Source organism: Hirundo rustica, chromosome 17 (genome assembly GCF_015227805.2).
Source record: "Hirundo rustica isolate bHirRus1 chromosome 17, bHirRus1.pri.v3, whole genome shotgun sequence".
In the NCBI taxonomy this organism is placed as follows: domain Eukaryota; kingdom Metazoa; phylum Chordata; class Aves; order Passeriformes; family Hirundinidae; genus Hirundo; species Hirundo rustica.
This window is the reverse complement of record NC_053466.1, coordinates 11,243,561-11,268,802: the sequence shown is the minus strand read 5'-3', so window position 1 is coordinate 11,268,802 and position 25,242 is coordinate 11,243,561. Positions and strand designations below refer to the sequence as shown.

The following is a 25,242-nucleotide window of genomic DNA, read 5'->3' as shown; positions in this document are numbered from 1 at the left end:
AAGAGTTTTAAACAGGTGAAACAAATAAAGTGTAAAAATCCTGCACCTCCCATAAATATCCTCTGTGGTTCCACCACCTCGTGGCGCCGGACGATTCCGCGTGTGCGCGATGAGGGCCAGAGCCGAGGCGGGCAGCGGGCACCGGCAAGGACAGGCACCACACTGCTGGATTTTGCCCTTAGCTGATACACTGAAAACTAGCAGCATTAAAATACAGCCTGAAATAGCTTAGCTACTACCTCAACTTGTTAAAAATGTGCAAGAATAAAGAACACCAGCAGCATTTGAATGGATGTATTTCAATTTGGTTTCCGACACTTCCCTCCCATACAAAGCATACACAAACAAAGCTGACTCTGAGCTAGTAACTGTTATTTCTTCTCCAGCTTTGAAAACTTTTCCCTTCATTTGCTTAACTTTTAAAAATTTTACTTAAAAACCCATTCAGTGTTAAAAAAACCCCATTAGAATTTTATGGTAGTTTCTAAATACCAGGAAACTGATGCTTATTCCCCTCCTTAAACTGGAGAGACACAGACTATCCTAATCACCTGAATTTCCTTCGCTGAAAACTTAAAACATTTCAGATTTCTGTTTCTGAAAGCAACATTTGTAGAAAAAATTCTCCGATACATTAGAAACTGAAGGAGCAAAATCTCCCAGTGCACACAGAAAGGGTAACTTTTTGCTAGTTTGCTTTTGTGTTGTTTATATTGTACCTTTTAACACAGAAAATTAAAGAGTCCAGTTTTCTGACAAACTCACAAGGGAATGTATAAGAGGAGAAATCAGAAGGCCTTTACTAAAGCCAAGTTTTGCATTTCCCTTTTTGTTTAAGTATGATAAGGCTTATTAAAAAATAATAAGGTAAAAAGAAAACCCAAAACACACAAAAAACCCCTCTAAAAAAAAAAAAAAAATCCCTGGGGAGAAAGCCATAAAAGCCTTTTGGAAATACTTAATTTCTAAAAACATAAGACTACTGGAAAAAAAATTAATTGCAAAATTAAAGGAAATTCAAGAAATCAATTCTCTTATTTCAAATCAGTTCATGATTTCATCATCAGCAATACAATCCACTATCTCTTCCAGCCCAAAATTACCAGCTTTGGGGAAAACATATTCATACTTAACAGAAATAATTAACGGGTTAAGTTAAATTAACTTTTTTTCCCTGATCCACATGCCTGCATGTTAGATAACATTACACTAGAACTGAGCATTGTAATGAGAGACTGACAGCAACAACCTGTCACAGTAACCAAAGCAAAAGCAATTTTCTCATGGTTACATACTATAGATCAGTAATTTAATATTAAAATTAACTTCCTATATAAATAAAAATTAAAAAGTTGGGCAAAAGTAAATTGGCACAGTCATTATGGTATTGCTTTCCAGTTTCAACGCTGCAAGGAGCAGCCACAGATTCCAAACACCAAAGGAAAAGGCTATCACCCACAGCACCAGGTGTAGCTGGGGTTTTTTCCCTTTTCCATGAAGTCATCAGCAGTGCTCCTGCCTCAGGTCCATCCCCCCTGAGTGGGAGCAGGCAGGAGTGCAAGGATTGCTGTAGAGCTGCCGGGGAAAAAGGGAGAACAAATACGGAGAAACAAACACAGAGAATGCTTTACTGCTCTGCATGACATGGCTCAAGTCAATGGTTTTTCAGGATTGTGACTAATTTTTACCTTCAAACAGGCAAAAAATGAAAATAAAAATAAAAAAACCAAAATCTTAAGCCTTCAAGTTTCCTTGCCTTCATTCCCTCCCTCCCCCAAAAAGCACCTCCTACTACACAGACAGTTTTTTCTTTTTTGCGGGTTCAGAAGTTGGAATGTTGTGGAAATACATACAAGAGAGAAGGAATTTCTAGTTGTACATTACATTACAAAGAGGTTTGCTCCCAGACCTAAGGAGGGAGGGATACTAAGCAATATTAAATTTCTATAAGAATCCTTAAAAAGCATGCAAAATATTGATATACTCACAAAATTGAAATTTATATTTGTTCCTTTCTGATTTTGCAACTTCACAGTACAATAATTTCTAATATTCTGCAGCAGTCAGAATTACAGTGACTACAAAATCATTTCCCTTTAATTTTTATCTATTTTCTTGAAACATTCCTTTGCTATTTTTTTTTTTGAGAGTTTGCAGATCACCCATCAGAAAATGTGCAATTCAGCACAAGAGGAGTTGCTTTCTGTATCAAATTTCCCCGCAAATGATGCTGACAAACTGATCCTAACCCATCTTCCAAAATCTGTCCCTCCCTCTCTTTTTTGTGTCGATTCCTTCCCTTGTCTTCCAGCAGTACTTTCCTTCTTGCCAGGATGGTGATGGACAGATGCCACTAAATGGATGCTGCATAGCTGGGTAGGAGTAGCGGGGGTTGGAATAGTTTAGGAAAATGGCATCGCTCCCACCCCCAGGATGTTTGGCACAACTCTTTCAGAGCCAGAATGCTGGCTCTGGATACCAGCAATTAGATTCTGCAGTTTCAGTTCCCTGGGCAAATACTGCTGCCTTTTCCTCCCCTGTAGCTTCAACTGATTTAGGGAGGGAAGTACAAAATTGGTGTTTGGCCAGACCTTTTGTACTGCTAGATGGAGTTCCACAGAAATTTCTCCACTGCTCTTAATTTAAACAGAGTTGGAATTTCTGGAGAATCCACAATGCATGCTACTTGCTAGATTGTCCATAAAGTACATTCTGGCATTTTTTCAGAACATTTGTATCCATCAGAAAAAGACTCTTGTAGAAACAATGTACAAAGCCTCCAAAAATTCAAGTATCAAAAAAAAGATGTTCTGATAAAAGTCTGGAGTAAGCAGCCAGCCAAACAGAGCCGTTGATATTTTTTTTAATCTGCAAATTCTTCAATTACTTTTGCAGAGATAATGTATTTTCTTTGGAGTGTTGGGAATTAACAGTCTTCCCAATTAATTTTCAGCAAGTTTGGTGGGGTCTAAGGAATTTAGCAATCCTTCCTGGATAATATTGCCCCTGCTTTTATAAGCAAACAAACAACAGACTGACTGTTTTCCTCCCTGCTTCTCTTTAATTTGCTGTATTTATTTATTTTATTTTGTTTGGCTGAGTTTGTCTCAACCCAACAAAACCCATCAGAAGTGCAACATAGGCAAGAGCAGGGCATCTCCTTCCCTGGGATGTACAAACATTTCTATGGGAAGGGCTGGGTGAGCCAAAAAACCATACAGACAAAAAAAAACAACCCAGCCCCAAACCAGACAACAGTTCTAGCTGGACATAAATCTCTATGATTTCTTTAGAACCATATTCAAATCAAGACTTGAATTTCTGTGGAGAGAATTTTAGATCCCAGACCCTTCTCTTCTCCTTCCTCTTGCAAAGCAATGCTATTTTTTGTAGCCTTGAACAGTACTTGAAAAACAGCAGTTATTAAAGACACAGTTGTGATATATCCTTTAACACCCCCTCTCCCAAAAAGGGGTGTCCTATCAAGTGGTCCAGTAGAAATCTTGAAGTTTCTTTATGATAAATTAAATCCATAAAATGAGGAGGAATACCTTCTGTCACATTCCCAACAAGAACAATCGCCACACTCTGTGGTGCATTTGTCCAAGTGTCTATTGCTCCTTCTAGTGGAGATTCTGCACAGCTCCATCTCCAGTTAGTTCTGGTTCTACCAGCACAAGGAGGTTTTTCTCCATTCCCTCCAGCTTGTCTCTGGTTAACAAACAGCAGAAGCACTGAGGGCTGGAATTCCCCAGCACAGGAACAGGCCAGTCCGAGGAAACACCAGTCATCTTTTCCCAGGGGGACAGAGTTACACCAAAAGCAGTTTGTGTCCTAGGTACCACAGGCACCTACACCTCTGTGGAAAAGAGAATGCTTTGCCTCTTGCTGTCTGGGGTAGGGATAGTCTCTAGCTGCAGGAAGTACAGAAGAACTTGAACCTGGAAAGAGAAACAACGAGGTAATATGAAAGCCCTGTAAAAACTCATTCTCATCCTGGCTACGTGAGAGCTGATGATACAGCTCTCTGGGACATCTGGCAGCTGTGTATTTAATAACTGTATTACACCAGTAGAAATAGTAGAACTTGCAGTGTTTCAGAGATACTCTTTTTAGATTCCAGGTGGAACAATGGTGCTGGTTGGTTCCAGCACTGAAAAAATTAAATCTAGAATCTGCCATTACTCAACGGAGAAATACAAACCAGTCTGACTCAGTGACACAGGCTCTGTGCTCCAATCCTCTGCACAACCTTCAAAGGCAGCAGTAGCCAAAGAATTTTGCTGTGCATCAGTGAAGGTGGTTTAAGTGCCGAGGAGCATTGCTGAAACACTGCTGATCCTTTCATCCCAGGCCAGCAGCACGGTGCTGGGACACAGCTCCCAAAAACTCTTCCCGTGCTCGAGCACACACAGGATGCACACACACAGACATTCCTTCATGAAAAGCCATACTCGTACAGATGCAAACTGACCTGCCTGAATGAACATTGTTCTACAGATAGGCTAAAATGTCTGTGTGAGGGCAAAAGTTGTTTTATGTTTATCCAAAAAACAACCGTGAAAACCCAGCGGGGTCACTGAGCCAGGCCTGCCACAGGACTGTGCTTTCCCAGAAAGTGTCTTCACAAGATGGAATGGCACATTCAGGATTTTACCTGGGACATGACTTCTAGTGACCAGCTGTCAGTCATTGTGATGGGCTGGGTTGGGTTAGCAGGGATTTTACTGTCCTTCTCTGAAGGTCTGAGCAGTGTTGGTCCAAAGACAGTGGCAAGATTATGCAGGGACATCTTGTTCACGCTTTCCCTCTCAGCAACCCTGGGAGAAGAAACAATGCACAGGGCAGACCCTCATAAATATCTGAGTTTTATAAATGAGAAACTGAGGCACAAAGTTTAAAAAATTTGCCCAAGGGCAGAAAAGTCTGCAGCAGAAACACAAGTAAAGACCAGATTTCCTGGATTTTAATCCAGAATCTCAATCACAAGATCATCTTTCATATCTCCAGGGACAGTCTCTGGTATGTACAACATACTTACGCAAATCAACACATTAGGCAAGCATTAAGCCAGCTTATTGCATTAATGTCAAATGCATGGCAATACTTTTTCACAGTTACAACCATATTACAAAGACATAGACAAAACCAGAAAGACAACTACAAAAGGAACTGACAACTGCAGTTAGGCAAAGTGCTGGAATTTAAAATAGATCATACTGGATTTCAGAGACCTTCTAAGACAGGGTTTCCTAGACCTTAAATATGGCCAAAGCTTCATGGTTTATACAAAAACCTTTCTCGATCTTTGTATGCAGATGCAGGTGCAGTCTCAGTGACATTGCAGCAGGAATTTGCATTTGCGATAGATAAGCCCTGACTCTTTTGTTATTCCTTTCCTCCTGTTCTAATCCTTTTTCAGTATGAGTGGGAATGGAATTCAGGATTTACTGCCTCACTAAGTGAGTATGAGACAATAGTTATCTGATGAGCATTCACAGCAGATCAGCAAATACTTCTTCATTTCTGTGATTCAGCAGGTATTTAAAGAAAAGGCTCCACTTTTCAAAATAGCCAATGCTTTACATATTAAATGCATTTCTCAAGGAACCACAAATTACCTTTTTAAATGGTCCAGAAGGAAAAGGAATGTCACAAGGTTGGGTTCTGGAAGTGATAGCAACAGATTCAACATGCAGCTCTCCTTTGCAACAGGATCTGAAAGTGCTGCAAGACAGAGAATGAGACATCACCACAGGCAGCTGTGTGAATCTGACTGACTGAGCCATGTCCCAAAACATCCAATACGGATGGTCCCAGAAGGACTGGACATCATCATAGGCTGGAAGGTCAGAGATGCACATCAATATCCCTCAGCATCTCATCCCTTTATTTCACAAATTCATTAAGAATCCTTTTCTCTCTAGCAGTTCAAGTGCTTTGATGTCTTTCTCTGCATCAAGATGAGATGAGGTGCATATCCCCCTCCCCTCCAAAGGGGGCTTCCCTGAAGCCTGCCTGGGCAGGGAGTGTGCACAGCCCCAGCAGGCAGGCTGGCATTCTGTCCTGAACCTTTCCTTCAGAAACCTGGGCTTTTGCAGCTCGCAGAACAGCGTGGCAAGCGCCCATTTTACACCACGTGGGAAGGCAATGTCGTTCTGAGCTCCATTCACACCCCTCACAGCTTGCTCCAGGCTTTTGTCCAACACTAGAAATACAGGGTTTATGATGCTTTAAGAGCAGTCTCCTATGGAACAGTCTCCATTATCAAGGGTTCCTTGTGCTGCACATACCGATGCCTTCAGCAAAGTTGGGGTACAGCTCGTCTGTGAAGAGGGGCTCCGGCAGCTCCCGGAAGTACAGTTTGAGGGTGCCTGCAATGGCATTAACGTCCATCTCACTCATCATCACTGACACATCCTTGTTATCTGAAAGAAGGGAGAGTAGAGGAAGCATAAAGAGGAACTGCTGGTCTAGCATTCCTTAATTTCCTCACTCTGGGTCTGTTTATCTTTTGTCTCTGCCCAAATAGCTGAGAGTTTTCCTGTTTACATTTCTCCGGATTAAATGAGCAACTTTCCACTGGAGAAGTGCTGCACAAATGACTGCAAACACTTCATTGCTTTACATCAAGCCAGGGAATCTCACCCTCCCAGGGCCTAGCTGTGCCGTGCCAGCGACCCCAGCCTGATCTGAACAAGCCCTACTTGACTGTATTTATATGTATTTCAACTTTTATTACTGACAGCACTTGTTATTCCAATTTTCTGCCTCTAACAGCTTAGAATAAGAGATTCTGGGATTCTCTAACTCCCCACTGAGTGTAGCTAAGGCAATTCAGGGCTTATATTTCAGTTTTGTTACTATTAAGAACAACAAAACCACCCCCTCTCCCTAAACTAAACACCAATCAGCACTGGTTTCATAAAGCAGTATAAGCCAGCATTTAACAGAAATTTAAAAAGTTGTTTTTCAAACTGTGAAAGACCCTCACTTGCACTAGCAGAGATTCATCAGTGGTTTTTGATAGCTTAGGGTGATTGAAAAGAAAACACAAGAAGGAAATTTCACTAAAAACTGAATGAAAAGTGCAGTGAGGGTAAATTTGGGTGTCTGGCACAGGTCTTGTGACTGGTGGAGCATGGCTTGAACACTTCTTGCACCATCACATGGAAGCTGGAAGTAGGGTAAAATTTCACTTTTTGTATCTCAGCAATTTGGAAGCGTTTCAGCTGCCTGATCTCAGGCACCTTTTAGAACACACAGGCCACTCTTTCAAATGCAGCACCAGTAAGGAACCTTTTCCTGCTCAAAATCAAAGAGAGCTTTGCAAAGGTTGCTCAAAGTCATCTAATTTTCTAAGCCTGTGCACATCAGTCCACATGAAGTTAGGGAAAGAAACCCTGACCACCCAACCCCAGCTTCGTAAAGAACCCTCCTAGTTCTAAGGGACATTTGTTTTCATAAAATATTCTTTATTTTAAGGACTTCTATTAATTTGGACACCTCACAACAGTGATGAAATTGTGAGTTCTGATTGCTGATGTTTCCCCCAGAGAGGTGTCTATTTACTAAGATGTAACAAGGCAGGTAAAGCCATCATTTCATGTTTGCTGGGTAGAATAAAAAAAGCATGGTTTGGTACAAGGATCCATCCTGTTGTATGCCTTGGGTTATATCAGTAAATAAAATAAGCAGCCTGGGTTAAAATTATTATCCTCGAGTGAGACTCTCTACTTCTTAATGCTTCTTGGGCAACGTAAGATTAAAAATAGCACAGCCGCCTGACAGGGTTCTCACAGAGCAAAGGGAAAAATCAGACACAAATACTTACTGACATCAAAGGCAGCTTTCAAAGCCTGGATGTCGGTTGCAACCCCAGAGACGCGGTAGATGCCCACCTCCTCCATCCCGCGCCGCTCGATCTCCTCCACGCACTGCCGCACGATGTACGGCACCTTCGACCTCTCTCTCCTGAAGAAAGCCAGATAGAAGAGCTCAGTTCAGCCCAGGCCCTCCGTGCCCGTTCCCCAGCCAGCCAGGCTACAGGCACCCCAGCATTTCCCTGTGCAAACCTCTTCTGGAAAACGGGCTGCTAGGAAGTCTGAGCAGGCAGTCAGGACTGAGCTGAAAAACTCCTTTTAAAACTGGAGAGGGTTTTCTGACTGTCTCAGCCTGGCACCAGCTGTTCTGCAGCTTCCCTGAGCACTTGAGCTCTCGGCCAGGTCCCAGTGCCCCTAAAGCCTGCGGCTGTGCCCAGGTAATCAGAGGATTCCCAAACAGCCCTTGGATGCCTAGCAACTCTGTTGCTTTCAAACTGATGCAATTCCATCGGGAGGAAATACCACACTTCCCAAACCATACAACAGAACAAACAGGTTTCTGCTGGCAAATGATTCATGACAAAAGATCAGGGGTTAAAATAATACAATGGGATCCAAAGACCTTGAACATTTTTGATTATGGAAAGGAAACATCACTGTTCAGTGGCTCTGGAAATTTGTGACCATGTCAGCTAACAACAGAGAAGGCAAAGGCAAGGGGGATTTCCGGAGTTCAAAGGAGCGACAGGCTGTCAGTAAACAGCCTGTGTGCACATTGGTTTTTATCTCTCCAAAAAATGAAGCTCAGAGATTGTAAAGCATCTCCTGTCTGCAGCCACATTTACACTCTTATACTAGTGGAGCAGGCTGGACTGCCAAACCCCTCAGGGGGACACAGGCAGGTGCACCCCACTGGCCAGCTGTCTTCCTGAAACACAACGGGGAGAAATGTGACCCATCAGCTCACTTGGTGACAATAGCGATCTTGACCCCAAACACGCCCGTCTGCTTGCGGGATGGCATCCTTTTCAGGCTGAACTCCCGACTGGTGAACTTCACTGACAGCTTCACTTCCACCTGAACCAAAGAGAACAGCTGTTACTTTTTTAAAGCTTTCTTTTTTTTTTTTTTTTTTTTTTTTTTCCCCATGCTGCAATGAAGAGCAAAGAAATAAAGCCCACAGGAGGTACAGAAGCAGAGCTAATTTCTGTTTGCCACACTTACCCCATTCATTGAGATGACTGTGCGCTGCCAATCTTTGTCCTGCAGTGCCTGCGGGTCCAGCTGGAAAACAGAAGTTATGAGCTAGGGACAGACTTCAGAGAAACCAGTTAGCCTAGAAGGCTTCTGCAAGTGAGAAGAGCATGATCACTTTTACCTTGTTATTTCTTTTCCATAGGAAAATCCACACTCCAAAGCTTCCCTGGTTTCAGAGAAACCAGGTTTTGGATATTGTGCAGTTCTCTAAACAGGGCTGATGAGGGTTCATACACATGGAAAACCCAGCAACATGAGACCAGCATCTGCTCAACAATAAAGACAACCTCAGGGAGCACAACCAGTGTTTGAATCTCCTGAGAAATCATGGAAAGTTGTCCTTCAACCAGCCTACTCATTTTCATTTCTATTGAAGCATAGAGGGAGGAAGAACACCAGGCCTTGCTATTGCGAGCAGTCATTAAACGGAAACAAGTTCCAGTCTCTCATTTTCAGCTTTGCCTGATCTTTTCAGTGGACAGTTGTGAAGCTGGGGAGCAGATGACTCAAGTGCTAGAATGTCACCCAGTAATTCCACTATTGCCTTGGAGAGCCCAAACACATCCAAAGGCCTGAGGAGTGGCACTTGGCTCCAGGGAGACTGGTGAGAGAGAGGAGGAGCTGTCTGCTTGGAGGCTTGATCAGCCATTGGAACCAGCCAAAGCAAGAATTTGGTGCCTCCTGGGACAGCTTTGTAACACTTGGCTCTTGAACACAGAGGCACGGTAAGACCAGGAGGAAACTGCAGCAAACTCTGTTTTGAGTTTACTGCTGTCAGCAAACAGTCATAACCAGAGCTGCTTTGCAGCAAAGCTCCCCCCTCTCACAGAGCCCCGTGCACGGCCAGAGCCTCTGGCAAGGGAGGGAAATGCTGGAACAATGGCAGCTGCAGGAAATTCTGGGAGAGCTTAGACACGGTCATGGTCGCACTCAGATCATCAGCAGAGCAGCCCAGTGCTGCTGACAGCTACAGAGACAAGCCCTCCATGCCCTTCCCCACCCCCCAAAGAAAGGCAAGCAGCAGAGAGTAAAGTTCCTCCCTGCTTCCTCCCACTGCAGAGACCCCAAGCAGCAACAGAACAAGCGAGGCCAACCTTATCCCTGCGCACTCTGTTACGGACGTGAGCCCACAGCGGGATGCTGCCAGCGCACACATGCTTCCCTGCCGAATTGGACCGGCTCCTGTAGGTGCAACGCCGGCAGAAATTGCTGAAGAGCCCTTGCAAGGAATTGTCAGCAACCAGCAGCTCCCACATTTTGGGACTGTGCAAAGGTCCAGGAGGCCAATGGGCAGCAGTGCTTGGCTTCAGTGCCTCAGCGACCCCAAACACAGCACTGCTCGCCAAGGGGGTTTGCTTTTAACTCCGGCAGAACAGATCCGCCCCGTCTGTGGGGCTGGCCAAGGGCCCTACGGGCTGGCCAGTTTCTAGGCTGTTCTACCCTGAACTTCCGTGCTGGAAGTTTGATTTCTTTCAACAACTGAATTCTTTCCCAGAATCAAGAGGAAACCATTTCTGAAGTGTCTGGTTTCCTATGAGGAGCAACCATGCTAAGTATTCCTGAAAGCTTGATCTCCAGCCTTGAAGAGTCATCGGTTAAGCTGCCAAAATGACTCTGCTAATGGACAGTCACGGCCAATCCTCTTGCTGGGAACCAGTTTTCCATATGCTTTTGGAATGGAATCACTGAGTGTATTATTTATAGCATGGAGCTATATTATTTATAGCTTAAGACTAAAGAGGAAAAGAGGGTTTGAATATTTGCCAAAAACTTTAAAGGAAGAGTCCAGCAGAATCCAGTTACGGTTTATTTAAGCTAATGGGTATTACTGGGTATGTCTCAGTATTGACCAGGCAATTCCTGCCACTGCACAAAACAAAAGCAAGTAAATAGCTGTTAAAAAATACGAGCCAAACACCGTCCTGCTCTGTCTCAAAAGTGACTTTGACACTGCTGCAAAGGACAAGCAGAAGCTGAGTGCTGGGGCTAAGAACTCGCAAAGACTTTTCCCTGCTGGAGCTGAGAACTCAGAGAGACTTTTCCTCACTGGACTACGAGTAAACCTCCATGCACCTACTGCTGCCTCTTGCTCCCTTGTTTCTGAACTCTCCTGCAGAGCTGGCAGGACCCCTGCACTCCCTCCTACTGTTTGACTCCTGCTGGAGAATGCCTTGTACTGAATGGGGACAGCCAGGGAGAGCAGGCACCACGGCTGGCTGACCCAGCCAACCCTGCATGAATCACCGGCAATAACAACAGCAATTAAGGGGAAAAAATACCAAACTCCTCCATGGTAGCTTTTAAATAACAAAGCAAAATGATGGAAGCTATTAAAAGAGCAAAGCTTGAATAAACGCTCAGCAACACTGAGTGAGACAGGAAGATCAGGTCTAACAGTCTGATAAGTCACAGTAGGACATAACAGAGTCAACAGGAAACCAAGAACTGTCACTGGCACTTCAATCAAGTTTCAGTCGTGGTCCCAGCTGATGACTGACCTTCTGAGGCCAGCAAGAGCAACAGAGGGAAAGGGCAGCTGGAGCAGGCAGGGAGAGAGCATACTGAGGACAATGAGCTAGCAAGAGCGATGCTCCAGCACAGAGGACAAATGGGGCCATGCTGTCTTGTGGCCTGATTTGGAGATCAGTGACCTGAAAGAAGGAACACTGAGTAGAAGAATGCAATCCACAGCCAGCATGGCAAAGGGAGGCAGCTCTGAGCAAGCTGTGCCATCTCAAGCAGCAGAGGCACTGTGAAACTGCTGCCTCTGCATTTGGCAGTGGAATTTACTGCTCCTCTACACAGTTCCTCCAAACAGTTGCTTGTTTTGAGTGACCTGCCCCATCTCCATTGAAGCAGAGCCACTGTGTTGTTTCCATGCTCTGTGCAAAAAAAATAGACCTGCTAAAAGCCTCACAGACTGTATCACATGGGCTTGTTTGCACAGACCCCACCAAAAGCTCATGCTGAACAGGAAAATACAAACCAACCACTTTGTTTGCTGCTCCCTCCAATCCCCTTGTAGCCTTTGGTATTTGCAGTGGTAAGCTGCAGCCCCAAATTCACTAATGAATCAAACCAGTACCTCTCTGTATCCTGCCCAAAACACAACAGAACAAAGCAGCTCAGCACCACAGGGGTTTCCGAGTGCAGGTCTCTGGCCCTTGTAGCTCAGCACTGAATTCAGACAGGGCGAGCAGCTAGGAAAGGCTGAGAGTGCACAGCAGCATGGTGAGAACCTGGAAAAAGGCAAACTGGGGGTGCTGCTCTGGCAAATGCAGGCCAGGCACTAGGAAGGGTGTCTATGCTCTGCCCTGGGAAACCAGCACAGAGAGCTTGATCATGATTTCTTTTTCCCCAGAGAGAAAAGAAAACATGCAGAAGGAGGGAAAAACAAAGAAGCCTCAGTGGAAATAAAAGAGCATGGACTGACGAACATTAAAGTTAGTGTGTTTCATATATTCATTCACATTACTTCTCCCCTTTATTAAATTTCCCAGGCAACTTTACATTCCATCAATTTTGAATTGTAACTGATGTGGCGTACATGTTGTCAGAGTCTCACTGCTGCTGGGAACTCCCACTCCTGCCATAGCCCCATTCGTCTCACAGCTCCCCACTGACAGGTTAATCTTTCCCACCATCACCCTTTAGCCATGACCCATTGCCTTCTTCATTTCCCCCCTATTTTCATTGCTGGGACAATGTTCTGCTTCAGCAAACTGTTTAAACAAGCTTGAGTGAGTAAAAGGTTTCCAAGTTAACACTTGCGAGGTACAGCATGGGACAATCTGGTTTACATGGAAAACAACTTAACGCCTGAAATAGCCATGGGCACTGCTATGAGACGTTCCAGATAATGAAGATAAGAGTGATAGTTTTGCAAGGCATCAGAGGAATGGTGCTGCTCCACAGAACTGTGATCTAAGGTCACATCCTCTCTGATTTTCCAGCACTGCTGGGAGGGAGAAGGAAATACTTAGCTTGAGCTGATCATGCAGAAAAAGAAAACAAAGAAAACGGCATTTCTAGGAGGCACCAGCGGGAGGAGCCAGATCACAGGGTGAAGTATCCCTTCACTCCCGCACTGTCCCCAGGGCACAGGCTGGTCCTGCTGACAAATGTGCCCATTTAGGTACCGTCTCAACGCCAAGCAAAAGGCTGCTACACTCCAAACGTGTGGACGTGTCTGCCACGTGAAGTGCAAAATTCAAGGAGCCAAAGGGCCAGCCCAAGTGCCAAAGGTGGACTGCAAGGTAACAACAGACAGAAAAGGCCAGGGTGCTCACAATGAGAGGGGTTTATGCCCACGGCTGAACTAAGCCTCACGTTTCCTCCCACCATGTGATGTCCACTCCATCCTCCTCCAGCTCTCCCAGTAATTCCAGTTTCACAGGGTACCCAGGAATAGTATTTCTCATGCCCGAGGTGCACCAGAAGCCCCCAGCCACGTGTGCCAGTCAGTTCAACACTGCACACCCAGCACTGCTGTGCCCAGGTCTGGTGAGAACTTCAGTTCTACATTTACAGGAGGTTTTCCCACAGTAAAACCTCATGGCTTTATGTTTCTGAGATAAAAAACTTGCAGACTGGTAGGAAAGAAGCAGCTCTTGCATCTGGCTATAAAGACGGGCAAATCAAATATTCCATAGGAAAAGAAAATATGAGCAATGGGAGCTATTAAAATTCCTGCCCATTCCTGGAAACGTGTGACTACATGGACCAATTTCCAGCCTTCCTTCCTTCACTACTGTAATGTAACGGAGAGATTTAATAAACATTTTTACAGCCAGAACAGTCCTCGTCTCCTTGATTGTCTTCATCACTGAGGCTCAGTATTTGGTGAGTCAGAATTCCCAGCAGTGGGAAGCTGCATATTTACAATAATACACGGCTTAACAATACTCTGCATTTTAGCCAACAGAGAAACTTCGCTGCTTTTATCGACAGGAGGATGCAGGCATGACTCTTCATGTTTCCAGAGTTTTTAACTAAAGGGAATTTTTGAAACAAAAATCCTCACCCAACTTCACAGACCTTGCCTTTCGACAGACAGAACTTGTGCTAAATAATGACAGTGCAACACAACATATCAGAAACCCCAGGATAAACTACAAACTCTAAGGTAAACAAAATTTTATATAAAAGCACCTGGGAGAACACAGGCTGTAATCAGATTTTGTTGTTTATGTATTATGGTTTCTTAATAGAGAAATGGTGTTTACTTCAAAAATAGAACTAAATCAAAATCAAAACCTTTAATAATTTTTATCAATCCAAAATCTTACCAGACTGTCATATGACTTCTCTTTGATTCAACAGTGGTTGAAATTCATGATGGGACAGAAACCACTGAAAATTAAGATGTTATTCTGGCAATTCATCAGCTTTCTTCATAAATTGCAAAGGGGATTTACAGAAAGCAAGAGAACTTTTGCATGTGCCTTATATGATACAACGGAATGCAACCTTTGTATGTTATTAAAAACATCTTAATTGATTTTTTTTACCTTCCCACTGTTTAGGTTTCTCTAAAAGAATCAAGATGCAATTAATATTTAATTGCCATCAAAGAGTATTTTTATTTACTAAAATATAAAATTTATTTACAGAATATACAATTGCTGTCCATAAAAATGCCCACAGCAATGAGAAGGAAAAAAATTGCCAAAAATTTATAAGATTTTATTTGGGTTTTTTTAATCTTCCTATGTAAAATATTTGTAGAATTTAGCAGGTCAGTGATTTCAGGGTTCTCTGTTATGAGCACACAAATCTGCAGGGCATTTCAGGGCTGAAAACTTGCTCTTTTGTAGTTGCTCAGCTCCATGGAAAACAGCCTTTGTCAGCTGAGGGGACACAGGGATTTCTGGTTGGCCGAGACACACACACACAGGAGACACCCTGTGCTGGCATTTATTGTCTGCACATCAGCTCCCTTCCAAATCCCACCACGCATTTGAGACAAAAGCTCTCCCTGAAAACAGGAGAGAGGGAGGAAGAGGCCTGATCAAAGTCATTTAGGCAATGAACCCTGCCAGAGCCAAAGTGGGATGTGATCCCACAGGCCACCCTCACCCCCAGCTGTTCTGCAGTCCCACAAATGGCCTTGGCCTGCATGAACATCACTCCAGTGCCAGGGATAGCTGTCACCCACAGGGACATGGACAGCCCCTCAGTGAGGGGGAACTGGGGAGATCTTTAACATGCCAGAAAGGAAAAGGGATCTGGGCAGGGTCTCTGTTCTTTTCAACAGCCACTCCAACACAAAGAATGTGTCCACAGAGCAGGCATTTAAACACCCTCCTAAAGTTGTGGACAGACAGTGCAACGAAATGGAACGAGATGGGGGACATATGTTCCCCATGTTTTCCTCCACATGTGGCCTGATTTCTCCTACATGCAGCTTTAGTGCTCTGTCACACAACAGCTCCCCAAGAGCAGCAGCCCTTTGCAATCATCACCTCCCCCACTGTGTTACACATCTGCCACACCAAGTGTCCCAGGCCAGTTCTCAGCAGTGGAAATGTTCCCCGGATGCTGCCTGCTGTCATGGACACCACACTCCGGGCATGGCAGCCACCAGGACAGTCAGGCTGTCCCAGGGCCTGGCCAACACACCCGTCAGCTTCCAGCACACACACATGGCAGCCTTCCTGCACAGGATTTACAGAGCAGGGAGAATATTCTAGCGTTCTCCTGTCACAAATGAAGCATCCCCACCAGTGCCCAGGGGCAGTACAGTTTCTATACACTGGTGTGGAAGGTTTGAAGTTAATGCGCAAGTGAGAGATCAAAAAAGCAGCTATTCCATAAGGGTGCTGGAGCAGGCATTGGGCACAAAGCAAGAGGGACAAAGCTGCTGACTTCCTGCCTGTGAATCACACTGTATACCTCACTATCAGACGGAAAAATCTTCAATGCTGAGACAATCAGAAGGCAGAGAAAAACCTCTGCAGTGAACTCCAGGATTCAAAAGTCCTGTGATGTTTTGTGAGGGTATCAGGAATGAGTTGAGCACAGTCTTACCTGCATCTGTCCTTTGCCCATTATGCGATCTGTGCTCTCTCCATCCTCTTTGGTGAGCTTAGTTTTGTTGTAGCACTTTTCATAGCACAGGATTCGCAGTGTCTGTGAGCCCTCCAGCTCAATCTCAAACTCCTGCAGGGCACCAGGAAAGGAAAGAACAATGGCTGCATCACAACAGGACACCAGTCTCAGAATAATCAGTACAGCTGCCTTAATGCTCATCAGATCATGTAAGGACTGGCCAAAACCTCCTCCCTGCTGGAACTGGTCTAGAAATGAACTGAAATTGTATTTTGTAGCTATAAGGTGGTCAAATTGGAGACTAGGATGGTTCGCTCCTTAGTCAGGTTTCACAGGTCTCAGCAAGCACCATTCAAAAACACAAAGTTGCTCACCTTCCTTGTAAGAAATTTTGCTCACCAGCAGGTCAGAGTTGGCTGTAAACAGGCAAAATGTCTACAGAGACTTCTTCCCCCTCTCAACAAATAAACCAAACCATCTCCTTCAACATATTTTTACTTGTGTCTTTAAAAAATTTATCAAGCATGCATCTGTTTAAAAGATGAAATACTGGACAAGACTTTTTTGTATCAAATTGTTTAACTACTGCTAATCCAAGAGAAAATCTGCAAGTCCTAACAGCCAAATGAACCCGGCAGTTTTCTGAGAAGCAGCATATGCAGCACAAGTGCTGAGCATGCAGCAACCTCTTCCATTGGCAGGTCTTCTGCCCATCATGTTTGGCACATGGAACAAGTCACACCAAGAAAAATCAAACCTACCTCGTTCCAGTTGGGCTCTGTGGTGTCTCTGTAAACTCTAGTTTTGGCCTTGTTCACAAAATACCCAAAAGAATCCACCTCTAACGTGCAGTACAAATCTGAAGAGAGGAGACAGGGACAAAAACTTTAAAAAATTATCTAGAATCTCCTAACTTGCATTAATCACTTGCACAGGGTGCCTTCATTTCCATCATCTCTGTCTTAGTACCAGAAATACCATCCCATACAAATCTCATCACCTTGATCAGCCCAGCTGTCCTTAAGAAGCTCTGTCACCCTTTTTGACCCTTGTGTCAAGTCATTCCCCTGAGTTTTTACACCACTCTCTTCCCAACAAAAATTCTGGATGTCAGAGAACGCCTTCCATTCTTTCATTATAATACAGCTGAAAGAACTCAGGGTAAGGGCTGACTTGTTTCTCAAATAGCTGGGTAATCAGCAAACACAAGACTAGGCCTAAAAATAAATGCTGTGAGCTCAGTTCTTGATGGTTATCTTTTTGGGAGTTAAGAGCAGGAACTTCCAGTTCCCCAAAACACCTCTCCTCCTCACCACCATCACAGATGCTGCAATCCACACCCAGCTGTCCCAGCTCGTGGCTTATCTAACCCCTATCAGTATCTCCTGTGTGACCCAGAACTGCAACTCACTTGAGCTTTGCTTGAATCCCGTGGCAGAGTGGACGATGACATTGAGGAATCCATAGAGACCTGGGGATTCGTCATCTGTACGAAAGAGCCAAGGGATTCTGTTACATTCACAGTGGAGCCAAGAGAGAGAGTGATGAGACTGATATTACACAGCTTAGTGAGCAGAGGGTGAACTCTCACTGGCCCCAAGGGTGGCAGGGGCACGTAACAACCACTTCAGCAAGACAGGAGACTGTTCCATAGTTGGCACCTGTAATACCTTCTGGCACTGGGGGGTTTTTACAGTGACAGTTCTAGGATCAGCAAGACAGCATGGAAGAAATTCAAGGGAGATAACGTGAATTATAGAGGCTAAGTCTACACTAGCAGATTAAGTAGTAATTTAGGATGGTCCCTAACACAATTTTGGCCAACTAGTGTTGTTCCCAAGGACTCTCAGACACTGCTCAAAGCTGTCCCAGGCTCGGACTCCACCAGCACTCTGATACCTTGCAAAACAGCTGCATGCAAGGACCATTTAATAGTTGACTAATGTATACTGGAGGATGCCTGCAACCTGCAGCCAAAGGGAACAGTAAGAGCAGTTCTAGGGGAAAGCACAACATCAGGCAGGGGGAGAGTTTCACTGCAGCTGCACCACGTGAAAGCCAAACCCAAAGGTCTTACCTTCCTTATTGATAGTGAGGGGAATGTTGTGGACTGTCTGAAGCTTCACACAGGAGTTGGTCAGCATCTGGAGCTCCACTGATGTGAGTGAGAAGCTTTTAAAGCCTGCCATGGAGATTGAAAGAGGGAGGAGTAAAAATTCCAAGGAGAGGCTGGATGCATGACCCCTCATCCAGGGCACACGTGGGTAGTGCTCCCTGGGCACTGCCCAGCAGCAGCACTGAGCACTGCTCAGGGCAGCACCGCTGCGGCGGCAGCCAGCTCTGCTGGGGGCATGTGTAGTTACTCTTCCAAGTAAACTCTCAAAATGGTTCACAGGAAATACAGGCGTTCTTAGTTCCTTCCAAAGCCAAAAAGTAACTTAGTTTCTTTTAAATGGACCCCAGGAAAAGGGTGCAGCTCTTCCCTCTCTGTAGAATCGCTCTGATCTCTAGGGTAAATGGGAGAATCTCTACACACATTTATTTACAAAGTGCCCTCTCTATAAATTCCTCACATGTTGCTGCAGCAGAAGTTCCCCAAAAGCCTCAGACAGGAGACATCCATCTTGCACTGTGGATTTCAACACAGGTCTCTGTTTTGGCAGGGTTTGTCTCACACCTCATCCTCTGGAGCCCTGCTCTCTTAAGATCGCAGTACTTGTACCGATGACAGCTGAGGGATACTCACATTTCTTCTGCTGCTCCCGGATATTCTCCCTCCACTCTGCCCTTTCATAGTCCGATGAAATGAGGAATGTGTAACTCTACCCAGGAACACAGAAGAAAATATGGCATGCATTAGTCTGATGCACTACTGCGGGCAGGGCCTGCCTGCTCCCACCCTCCCCTAGTGCAAATTGCTGGATAGACTGTTCTGCTGATACTCCTGCCATTTATCCTGCATCACATCTCTGTCATGACAGGCTGGGCTCTGGCACTGTGCCCATGGTACCAACACGGACAGTCGGAGCTCACAGAGCCCCACTGGCCAAGGGCAGCTGTGGCCCTGCAGCACCTCCCATGGCAGCTTGTGCTGTTCCTCACAACAGGCATGCAGCTGCACCAGGAATGCCAAAAGCCTCCAGCACAGGCCTAGACACTGATGAAGCAGTGACCAGCTGATGGATTTTCCCTGAGCAGTAACACAGCCCTGTGAGACTCCTGTGCCATGTGCATGGAAAGGCCACAGCGAGAGGTTACAGCACTGCCAGAGCAGAGAATACCCCTGGCAGAGGATGGCCCTGGCAGGGGCAGCTGCAGCCCTGAGGACACTGCCCTGAATGTGCCAAGCCTTGAAGCCCCAGGGCAATCTAGAAAGAAGCTGCTGCAGAGCTGGATCTTGGGTGAAGGGCTGTTCCTACTGCTCCACCAGGACTGGTGCTGAGACAGGGGATTCATAGTTCCATGGTTATTTCTTAAATGCCAGTCTTGTATGCAAATTAGTCACAGCCTTATAGGATCATAACCTTTGGTACAGCAAGGGTGAGGTGTCTGCTGCTTGTGAATTGCTTTAAGGACACACAGTAGAGGCCACAACACCATCCCTGTGCAGTCAGACACAAGCCCCCAGGATCTGTGGCCCCTGGGGGTGACGGGGTGCTCTCACCTTGCCGTTGCGATTGTGTACCCGGAAGGCCATGTTGGGAGACATCAGCAGTAGGAGGGATTCCTGCTCCGAGAGCTTCTTTTTCAACCTCTCAATGACCTTGCTGCCTTTATTGGCCCTCTGAAGGGTGTGGGACAGAGGGAGACAGAGGATGTATGTTATTCTCCAAATCTGCCCCCATTTACACTCACTGTATTTTGAAATCCACAGTCTCTACCCTGTGAGTACGTAAATGACCCCAGAGCAGAAGAAATGCTGTCAACAGGATCCACAGGGCTCCCAGCTGCTCAGAAAGGTGTTATTTGCGGAATCTCTACACTTGCACTGGGCTCTGTTCCCCAATTCCAGCCGTCCCAGCTGAAGTGCAGAGGTGTGTGGCCACTGTCCCAGCCGTACCCTGTACTTTCCGTTCCAGAGGCTGCAGTAGCATCATCTCACTGGGCAGCCATAGCACTGCCAGGTCCCCCAAGTGACCTTAACTAAGGAAATTTTAAGGAACTTCTGTGGAAGCTGCCCAGAGCTTTCCCACTCACCACCCACTGATCCGTCTTCATCAGAGGTCTGCTAAAAATACGTTGTTTCCTGGAAAAAATCCAGTCCCAAGCCCAGCCATGTGTATTGTTTAGCACTGATGCACTAAAGCATGCATTTTAGACACCTGCAGCTAGTGAGTAAAAGGCTTCCACAAAGTGTTCTTCCTAATATCTTACTTTTTGCAGGAAGCCCTCTTTAAAAGCCAGCCAGGGCTGAGAGGCAGAAGTGTGTTCTTTGAAAATGTGGGGAATAACCTTCCCACAGCATGAACAATGTTATTCATATCCTGCTCTACACACCACCCATGTTCAAATTCTCATTTCTCTTTTAGGCTCCAGGAAAGTTTGGGATCTAACAGCTCTCTTGCAAGCAAAGAGAAGCCTGGGCCAGAGACACCATGTCCATGTGTCTGACTGTCCAGCATAATTGCTGTTTTCCATACCTTTGCTGCTGCTTTGACATCAGTGAAGTAGGAAAAAGCTTCAAAGGCCTGAGCCCGCTAAAATTCAAGAGTATATGGCTTCTGACCAAAATCACTGGCAGAAACATAATTTAACAGCCAGAAACTGGCAAATAACACTCCCAGTCCTTCTCATGTGTGCAGCAGAAGATCCCTGCCCTCCACACGGATGCTCATAGGTGATTCTGCTGAGTAGAGGAGCTGCTGGGTACAACCACGGGGTCTTTTTGTCTCTGCCTCCTCACAGGGCAGCATCACCCAGGCTGTGCACTTGGATGAGCAAAGCACCTGGCTATCACAAGCCCCTGCTGAACAGTCTGTTGCAGCCTGGCTCCCCACACTGTGCAGCCCTGGGAGAGCTGCCACCAGCACCCCATCTGAGCACAGATCCTGTGCCTGCATTGCCATGGAGTGCTCAGCTCCTTTACCTTTTCCCGCTGGATGTCATTCTTGATCTGGGATATCTTGATCTTCATGGCATCCAGCTCCTCATCAGGTACCAGTGGGATATTGGGCACCGCCTCAGACTCATCCACCATTTGGAAACTGAGGTCAGTGAGAGGGATGTACCACTTGCAGTCATATTGTTGGCTTTTTCTGAAAGGCAGTATGGTCCAAACCTTTTACTGCTGCTGGTGTTTGACAACACCCAGTCCTTCCCACAAGTTCTTCCCTGCTATAGTGCAGAAGATGCAGATACCACACCAACTTTACTGTGATTCCCATATGGAAGAAATCTGGCAACAGGCTGCTTTTCAGTAAGACAGCCTAGCAGGATCAGTAGCTGGTAAAGCACATAAAAAGGCAACTCATTTTGTTATCTAGTTCTTTTCATCCTAAGAAACCACATCCATCTCCTGCAGACAATTTTGGTCCTGCATGCTCTCTCTTTGAAGCCCCTGGTGTGGCAAAGTTCTAAAGCTGTGCCACACTTGTGACCTGAGGGCCCCCTGGGATCTGAACCTGAGTCACTCCTGCCCAAGCTAGGGCCAAGGTGGGGCAGATGAGCCAATGGATATAAACCTCTGTGTAATCCAACCAGGGGCAAGAAACTACAGCTCACAGCTGCCATTCTCCAGGGATTTCACCAGGATAAGCAGCTCACTTTTTAAATGTTTCGTGTCATTTATTGCCTCTTCAACTTTGCTGTCAGGAACATCCACTCTTGGGAATGTCCCACTCCTTTGAAGGTTCACTCCTCACAAGCACTGCTTTGAAAAGGGCAGGTGTAACCTTTTGCTTGAGGAGGGCAAGAAGATAAAGAGATGCCTCCCCAAATGCTTACCAAATGAAGAGAAGCCCCATTTGAGGCAAGTACATTGGTAATGGTTCCTCCCCCCTCACTGGTGAAAAGTGTCACCAAGACTGCTTTTATAGCTGCACTTTGGGGTTGGCACATAGTCTGTTTTCTGCACCTTTGCCATTTTTCTGTAGAACTGTTAAAAGGCTGTAGCTGCAAAGCCAAAATTAACAACCTTAGCCATAAAAAAAGTGAAGAATGCCACCTATTAAAAGAAAGGGGAAGTAGAAAAATGAATGACATTTGTCCAGAATACCAGCAGCTACAACATATCCTGCTCTCCTAGGTAGGCTCAAGGCAGGGATGGGAGGAAGTACCTCTCCTGAGGGGTCAGGACTTACACAGGATCTCATACAGTAAACGTTCCCATCTTGCTGATCATTTCTTCTCTAACTACCTCTTGTGGACTACGGTTACCCAGGTCTGGGGTATCCATATGCAACTAAATCTGCAAGCTAAACCCAGGATTCTGTTGCAGCTGAGGCGCAAAGCATAAAGTCCAAAAGGAAACTCTCACCCTCCAATCTGCTTCTTGAGCTTGGCACACAGGAAGAGGTCAGTAAAAAGAAAGACATGACGTAGCTTGCGAGCCCCTTCCACCAGCTCCACCATGAAACTGTCCTTCAGCAGCTGCCGGTGCTGGGGAAAAAACAGGAAAAATGTTTCAGTGCAATATGATCTGCTAATTTGGCACTGGAGCAACACAGTCTTTAGACATGACTCCTACCAGAGCAAATCCAGTACATCTGTCTGATTCAGGAAAATGAAGAAGCCTACTAAATACTCCTTGCTGTCAACTCTGCTCCCTGCTGCAGCCCTCTCTCCCAGAGGCAGAACTAGCCATGCATCCTCTCCCCTGCCTGCTGCTGGGTCAGACTTCGGGCTTCTCTCCATCACCTGCTCCTGAGCCCAAGCGCAGTTTGTTGTGAGCCACTGCCCAGCTCCTCCGTACCACAGTCCCTGAATCCCGGCCGGCAGATCGTCCCCTCGCGAGCCAGCAGAGAGCAGCACACACCGCTTCTCCCAGAGCCGCTTCTCCAGAGTCACTTCCCAGCCTCTGCATCGGCTTCAGCTGCCCCAGCAGGGACGGCAAAGCTCTTCTCGACCCCTTCCTCCCCCGTTCACAGAACGACTTTGTCAACATTAACAGCTGAACGCCATCACTGCTTCTTCATTACAAATGCTGTTGAGGGATAATTCCTGAACATGTGTATCTGGCAACCTTCTCAGGAGTCCCTTACCAGCCTGTGCTTTAAAAGGACCTTCTGGATGTACCCTCACCATGTGCCTATTGGAATCTTCTTTCTATATCGTAAAAAAGATTCCCCAAACCTAGAAGATGCAAAGAAGCTGCACACCTCTGATGCCTTTAATCCTGCTTCTATTTCCACAGAGTTTTACAGCCTCCTAAAGAAAGGGTACACATTGGTAGGCAGAACCATTGCTTTCCTAATTCCCTTATGGAGGAGGGGCAGGACTCCACAGTTAAAAGCCCAAAAGGTTGGAATGCTGGCACGTAGACAGGCGGCTGTGTGCCCCTTCCAGTGACCACGACAGGAATTCCATGCCCTGCTCTGTGCTCAGGTCCTTCACTGTGCTGTCAGGATCAGCAGGACCCAGTGTACACCTGGAATAGACACATCTCACTGATTTTCAAGCAGAAGTCAGGGCATTCAGCTCTGGGCAAGTTTTATTTCCACCAATACGTGTAACTGTCAGTGTTGCCTCACTTCACAGCCTGTACAGGCAGGAACCATCAGCTTCCCCACACATGCTAAGGAACTCTTCTCTGACCTGTACTCCTTTGTTATTCCAGCCAAGAGGATGCTCCTCTGCCATCACCAAGTGACAGAGCAGACATCCCATATCTGCCTAGACAGCACTGTGCCTGGGGACAGGGGAGTTCTGCTAACCCCATCCAGGGCTAACCAGCAGCTCCCCAGCTGCCTCACTGCCAGCCTTGCCCAGCCCACGCTCAGGACTCGCCCCCACACCCCTGCTGTCCTGCCCCATGGCTGGGACCCTCCCACTGGACACACAGAAGGGTCTCCATGGGGCAGCACCCGTGAGAGCAGCTCCCCTGGGCAGGGCCAGGACACCCACACCAGCAGTGATGCCTCCATGTACCAGGTGATGACCCTGGGTCCTGTTTGTTGCGTGACTTAACAAACCCTGAACGCATTTCCCTGCCGAGGGTGTGGGAGTGCAAACCCCCACACTGCCTCTCCTTCTGCCTACCATTCTTCCCATCTTGGCTCTCCAAACTGAAAACAAACCACTTCAGTCCTGAGCCAAGCAAGCATCACGGCAAGGAGCACAGGACAAAGAAATGCCCTTGCAGATGTAATTCTTCTTTCCACAGTACCCTACACTTCCTGACAGGGACCAGGAGCCTGCATTTTCCCATCTGCAACTACAAGAGCACCACAGCTACCTATGAAAACATATGGAGCACTGTCAGCAGCTCATCTTGGTGCTGCCTTTCCTTACATGAAGCTCCTGGAAATCTGCGAGCAGGGCAGCAAAAGCTGCACCTTTCCCAGAGCTGCAGGAAGCAAAGGTGCTCCCTGGCAGGCTGCTGCACCATCTCTGGGCAGAACTCTGGAGAGATCTGCCATCCAGCAGTGATCCAGCTCACTAAGACCAGTACATATGTTAGTGTTTATTTTTAGGTGGGTGTGATCCTCCTGGCTTCTCAGCGGTTTTGGAGAGAACTCCTGCCTGCACTAATGCCTTGGCTGCTGATGGGCACTTGAGCACGCCTTCCCCTCCTGCCTGGGAGAGCAAGCCCCGATAGGAAACTAGAAACACTGAGCTTTGAAAATAAACAAACAGGAGGAGGTGTGTTGTCAGTAGCAAGAACACTCTCCACTCCTGCAAAGAATTTCATCTGGGAGTAATAATAAGCAGGGAAAGATATTTTCTGAGCAAACCAAACCCCTGATCTCAGGTTTCTAGATCTGATGCATATTAATTACATGGCAAATCAGCTCAGCTCCTCTGGAGAAATGAGAATAGCTGCTTATTGCCAGCTCAACCTCTGCTCATTGTTCGTAGGTGTAAAGATGTTCTCACAGCTTACTCATCTCTGCTGCCCAGCAGGATGCGGCACTGTCCTTTCCCTGCCTGGCGGTGACAGGGCACAGTCCTGACC

The 25,242-nt window shown here is 46.1% G+C and overlaps 1 protein-coding gene across 2 annotated transcripts in view; it reads right to left on the bottom strand.

Annotated features, from left to right (window-relative positions):
* Positions 1-1,032: 1,032 nt before the first annotated feature.
* BCR (BCR activator of RhoGEF and GTPase) overlaps positions 1,033-25,242 on the bottom strand; it is a 96,502-nt gene continuing 72,292 nt past the window's right edge. For both annotated transcript variants that reach the window (XM_040080672.2, XM_040080673.2), the window contains exons 10-24: positions 22,606-22,727; positions 21,217-21,385; positions 19,795-19,914; positions 18,877-18,952; positions 18,208-18,312; positions 17,542-17,616; positions 16,892-16,989; positions 16,110-16,241; positions 9,048-9,107; positions 8,791-8,900; positions 7,835-7,974; positions 6,294-6,428; positions 5,622-5,727; positions 4,658-4,820; positions 1,033-3,941 (exon numbers count right to left, since the gene is read on the bottom strand). In XM_040080672.2, the coding sequence (XP_039936606.1) occupies positions 3,852-3,941; positions 4,658-4,820; positions 5,622-5,727; positions 6,294-6,428; positions 7,835-7,974; positions 8,791-8,900; positions 9,048-9,107; positions 16,110-16,241; positions 16,892-16,989; positions 17,542-17,616; positions 18,208-18,312; positions 18,877-18,952; positions 19,795-19,914; positions 21,217-21,385; positions 22,606-22,727 (1,701 nt within the window). In that variant the 3' untranslated portion in view covers positions 1,033-3,851. The remainder of the gene's footprint in view (positions 3,942-4,657; positions 4,821-5,621; positions 5,728-6,293; positions 6,429-7,834; positions 7,975-8,790; positions 8,901-9,047; positions 9,108-16,109; positions 16,242-16,891; positions 16,990-17,541; positions 17,617-18,207; positions 18,313-18,876; positions 18,953-19,794; positions 19,915-21,216; positions 21,386-22,605; positions 22,728-25,242) is intronic.